The sequence below is a fragment of the Frankliniella occidentalis genome, unplaced genomic scaffold (genome assembly GCF_000697945.3).
Source record: "Frankliniella occidentalis isolate FOCC.00 unplaced genomic scaffold, Focc_3.1 Scaffold210, whole genome shotgun sequence".
Taxonomy (NCBI): Eukaryota; Metazoa; Arthropoda; class Insecta; order Thysanoptera; family Thripidae; genus Frankliniella; species Frankliniella occidentalis.
Genome location: NW_026267336.1, coordinates 436,511 through 440,024, shown reverse-complemented (window position 1 = coordinate 440,024; position 3,514 = coordinate 436,511). Strand labels below are relative to the sequence as shown.

At 56.6% G+C, this 3,514-nt stretch overlaps 1 protein-coding gene across 1 annotated transcript in view; it reads left to right on the top strand.

Moving 5' to 3' along the window:
• The window catches only part of LOC113214712 (homeobox protein Hmx-like), a 6,482-nt gene extending 3,877 nt beyond the window's left edge, over positions 1-2,605 (top strand). The window contains exons 3-4 of the mRNA XM_052272536.1: positions 768-911; positions 1,009-2,605. Of these exons, the coding sequence (XP_052128496.1) occupies positions 768-911; positions 1,009-2,000 (1,136 nt within the window). The 3' untranslated portion in view covers positions 2,001-2,605. The remainder of the gene's footprint in view (positions 1-767; positions 912-1,008) is intronic.
• Positions 2,606-3,514: the final 909 nt, after the last annotated feature.

Here is a 3,514-nt window from a genome sequence, read left to right as displayed (position 1 = left end):
CCCCCAGTCCCCTCCCGCTCTCCGGGTGTGTTAGTGTGCGTGTACGCGTGTGTTCCCCGCCCTGGGGGGTCGTCCAGCAACGCCCGCCGGATAACTTCCAACACAACAAAAACGCGACGAAAGATAAATCAATCCCAATATTTGAGGCGTGGCGCGGGCGCTTTTACTCTCGTCCCAGAGGCGCAGTGACTCTATCCTGTTCCGGCTGCCGCCCCTGCGGACATCCCCCACCCTCCAGACCTCCATCTTCATCGTGACCAACTCTAGCCTCCCAGCTCACAGTCGAATTGCCTCACGGCTCAATATACCAAGTGATGTGATTAAACTTCCAGAGTTCATGAATCGAAATTTCCTTTCCCTCTCCAAATCTTACCTGAGTAAGGCACACTGTCATCGGCCGTCAGCGGGCTGCAAACACAGACGCCCTCCTACCCTCTGCTCACCCCCGTTGTAGCACACCGCCCGCACAGCAGCTCGGATGCGAACGCGTGCCAACGCCATCCCGTAAAAAAAGGTGATGAGGATTTATTTGACAACCGCGTGGTAACGGCCCTCGCCGTGTTTCGCGGGGCGGGCGGGGTGGGTTGGCCCCGCGCGGGGGTGGTAGGGGACGATGCGTGCGGTTGGGCAATGATTTTCGCAGCGAATAGCATTCCCGTGGTTTGGGTGAGGGGCGGACTGGGGCGGGGCTGTCCCGTTTAGTGCTCAGTGGTTTGTTTGTTACCCCGGCCTGTTCTGATTTTCGACGCTGTTTTGTTGTGTTGCAGCAGGCTCCACGGCCGATGAGAGGTGCAGCAGCCCCGGCCGCAGCCCCGGCCGCTCGCCGTCCAGGTCGCCGCCCCGCTCGCCCGCGCGCTCGCCCCGCTCCGGCAGCCCGCACTCGCCCGCCAGGACGCCCTCGCCCAACTACCGTGAGTACTACATAGTATTGTGTTGACGCTGAAAGCCAACTCGGAAACCTCCCCTCAAAGAGCACGAAGCTGACCTTGTGTGCCTTTCTGTCCACAGAGACCAGCGCGCGACCGCCAACCAGTGCTGCCTCGCTGTTCCACGAGGACTTCCTGCGGAGGACGTCCCCGATGGTGCTGTCCTTCCGCTACCCGGGCTACCCCTTCCTGCCGCCCAGCCCGCAGCCGCCGTCGCAGCCGCGGCCCTCCGCCAGCCCCGCCTCCAGCCCCACCCCCGGCGGCCACGACGCCATGCCCCCCGCAGCCCGGCCCGCCAGCCCCGCCTCCGCAGACATGGACGACGACGACGAGCACATAGCCATAGACGACGATGACGTCATGGAGGAGGATGACGACTTTGACGACAAGGGCAGCGGCAGTCAGGGCGACAACGCGAGGGGGAGCTCCGGCTCTGGAGGTGGAAGCAACCTGAAGGCGAGGAAGAAGAAGACGCGCACCGTGTTCTCGCGCTCGCAGGTGTTCCAGCTCGAGTCCACGTTCGACCTCAAGCGCTACCTGTCCTCGTCCGAGCGCGCGGGGCTGGCCGCCTCGCTGCACCTCACCGAGACGCAAGTCAAGATCTGGTTCCAGAACAGGCGCAACAAGTGGAAGCGGCAGTTGGCCGCCGAGCTGGAGGCCGCCAACATGGCCAACATGGCCAGCATGGCGAACATGGCCTCCGCCCATGCGGCGGCCGCGGCCGCTCAGCGGATCGTGCGGGTCCCCATCCTGTACCACGAGTCCTCGCCCTCGCACGGCAGCCAGCCGGGCCACCCGTCGCACCCGCTGCACCCTGGGTCGCACCCGCCCCCTCCGCACCTGTCCCACCCCCACCCCTTGGCCCCGCTCGGCTACCACAGACTCGTGGACACGGACTCTTCGGCGGGCGGCCCCGGCCACCCCGGCGGCCACCCCTCCGGACACCCGGGCCACCCCCCGCCCGCGTACCAGGGCTCGCTGTTCTACCAGCCGCCCCAGCCCCCCAAAAGTCTTCCGAGCCCTTCGCCCGTGTACGCCAAGGGGCCAGCCGTCCCCGCCTCCAGCGCGGACTGAACTGCATCTCAAAATGTTGGACCTCGTGTCCGACCTGGAGAGGAAAATGTGCCATGTCTGAAAAAAGACCACTGCAACTTGTGGCCCCTGTAATAGGGTTATAAATGGTCAATTTTTGGAAGGAGTTTAAGATGTCTATTATTGTGTAACTTGATCAGAAAAGAAATGTTACCTCCTGTCCAGTGAACACAAAGGAGCTGTGATATTAAAATATTCCTTATAGTGTCGTTTTTGCTTTAGCTAAAATTGACTCGTGTTCAAGTCAAGTTAGGCAGTTTTGACTGCCTGTTCCTAATAAATTAAATAATTAATTTGAAAGGGTATTAATGTGCTTGTATTGTGCAATATGTCAATATTATTTATGTGAATCATTCATATGTTAAGTAATTATTACTTACAAAATACTATGTGATGAATTTGTTGTTTTTCTTGTTCTTGTAACGGTGCTGATCTAAGACGCCCGCCACTTCATGGAGTCATTATCTCAATATTATATTCTTGTCTTTTGGTTACCATATAGCGCCATTCATTAGTTTTTACAGATGTTTATTCTATGTCCGAAGTACTCAAATATGCGCAGTGCTGTCTGTGTGATTCGAATTACATATAATGTTACATGCTTATGACCGCTGATCTTTTTTCAACCACAATTTTTTTTTACACACCTGGCACTCAATCAGCAAAACGAATGACCATTAATTTACCCTCTGAGCGAGGACTCGACTCGGTCCGCTGATGCCGTCGCGTGGCGTGGCGTGGTCAGGGACTATTAGGATCGCTTTCCAAAACGACGGAACTGCCCCCCCCCCCACACACACACAGACACACCACCCAACACACACGGAAAGAATACTAGACTAATGTGTTTATTAAAAGAGTGCGGCTGGACAGGGCTAGATAACGCGCCAACTGCCGGAGGGTTTCGTCTGCTGGAGCGAGTTGACAAAGTCGCCACTTCGGAGGGGCGCGCCACCGTAGCTCACCGCTGCGCAGTTGGATTGCAGTTGCAAACGTCGGAGGACGGTGGACGACAGCGGGACAGCGGAGGTTAGAGTAAGTTTAAATTGGTTTAAATGGGTTGAATCGAGTCCCGAGTGTTAGTGTTTTGTGTCTTGTTGTGAGTAAGAGCTGAGCCAAGCCTTCAGATATCTTTAAACAGCAGTAAGTGCCGATTTCCTAACCTTTCCGCAAACATCCGTGAAGTTTTCTAGTCTAGCTAGATTAGAATTTGTAGTCATTACGCTCTCTCACTCTACTGGGTCACCTATAAGTCTGTCTCTCTCGCACCGACTAGTGTCGTTAACCGTGACCCCTGTTACTGTTACGTCAATGACATCAAATGCATTGTTCGGCAGGTCTGCGTTGCGTTGGGCAAACCGACATCAGTTCTCCGGACTCCTCGGAGCCGGTGCACGTTTAACGTGTTCACTTGAAGCGAGAGGTAGCAGAGAAGTGGAAGCAGGGAGGTGAGTGGGGAAAGAGCGATTTGGCGGAGGGGCGGAGGGGGGATGGGG